Source organism: Austrofundulus limnaeus, unplaced genomic scaffold (genome assembly GCF_001266775.1).
Source record: "Austrofundulus limnaeus strain Quisiro unplaced genomic scaffold, Austrofundulus_limnaeus-1.0 Scaffold960, whole genome shotgun sequence".
NCBI classification, from domain to species: domain Eukaryota; kingdom Metazoa; phylum Chordata; class Actinopteri; order Cyprinodontiformes; family Rivulidae; genus Austrofundulus; species Austrofundulus limnaeus.
This window is the reverse complement of record NW_013953362.1, coordinates 112,749-113,980: the sequence shown is the minus strand read 5'-3', so window position 1 is coordinate 113,980 and position 1,232 is coordinate 112,749. Positions and strand designations below refer to the sequence as shown.

The 1,232-nt window shown below is 48.1% G+C and overlaps 1 protein-coding gene across 1 annotated transcript in view; it reads left to right on the top strand.

Moving 5' to 3' along the window:
• hjv (hemojuvelin BMP co-receptor) overlaps positions 1–1,232 on the top strand; it is a gene marked incomplete at its 5' end in the record, with an annotated part of 11,596 nt that overhangs the window by 3,613 nt on the left and 6,751 nt on the right. Inside the window, 1 exon segment of the mRNA XM_014029860.1 lies at positions 740–844. Coding sequence (XP_013885314.1) covers positions 766–844 — 79 coding nt within the window.

Below are 1,232 nucleotides of genomic sequence, written 5' to 3'. Positions count from 1 at the left end.
GTGGCTTCATGGCTCAGTGGTTCAGTGGCTCAGTGGTTCAGTGGCTTCATGGTTCAGTGGTTCAGTGGTTCAGTGGCTTCATGGTTCAGTGGTTCAGTGGCTTCATGGTTCAGTGGCTCAGTGGTTCAGTGGCTTCATGGTTCAGTGGTTCAGTGGCTTCATGGTTCAGTGGCTCAGTGGTTCAGTGGCTTCATGGTTCAGTGGCTCAGTGGTTCAGTGGTTCAGTGGCTTCATGGCTCAGTGGTTCAGTGGCTTCATGGTTCAGTGGCTTCATGGTTCAGTGGTTCAGTGGTTCAGTGTTTCAGTGGTCTTCTCATCCTGAGGCTGCAGGTTTGATCCCCGCTGGCTTCGGGAGATAAATCCTGAGTTTGTGCAGAAGCTCAGCTCAGAGAGGATTAATGGACGTTGCTGTATAAAGTGATGTAAGGATCTTCTGCTCCTCAGAACTGAGCTGCTGTCAGCGTTTGTTTCCTCAGCTGGAAACCTGAACCTCTGCTCTGATGGAACTGAGAGAAACCGTAAGGTTGAAGGCTCTCTGGGAGTTTCTGACCGGTTCTGTTGGTTCAGATGATGGAAGCTTTACAGCGAAGGATGACCTCGTCCACTTCACTCTAACATGATCATTCATGATGACACACACTGACTGGAACCATCTTCATCATCCTCATCATCGTCAGATTATTGTTATTTACACCAGGGGGCGGGGCTTCACTGACAGAATGTCCGTGTCGTCTTTCAGAACGCTGCTCACCTTTGACCCCACCGATGGAGCAACTGTTACCATGGAAACGCTGCATCCACCTGACTCTGCTGCTGCTGCTGGTCCAGCTGGGTTTACCTGAAGGTACACACACACACACACACACACACACACACACACACACACACGCATACACGTCTCAAGGCGTTTCATTTTGTCTGCGTGGGCTTTATTAAAAACACAGATAGTAGCTCTAATAGTCAAATGGGTCTTAAATAAGCAAAATATAGTCCAACAGTTCTCAGATCAAGCAGGTAAAGCTGAAGGTACACACACACACACATGCAAACACACACAAACACACACACACACACAGTTTATCTGACAGAATCCCAATACACTTAATGAAGGAAGTGATGAGTTATTGACAGCTGCTGTGCATCTAAAGATGCTGAGGTGTCTACTGCTGTCTCTTGTGTGCTGACACACACACACACACACACACACACACACACACACACACACACACACA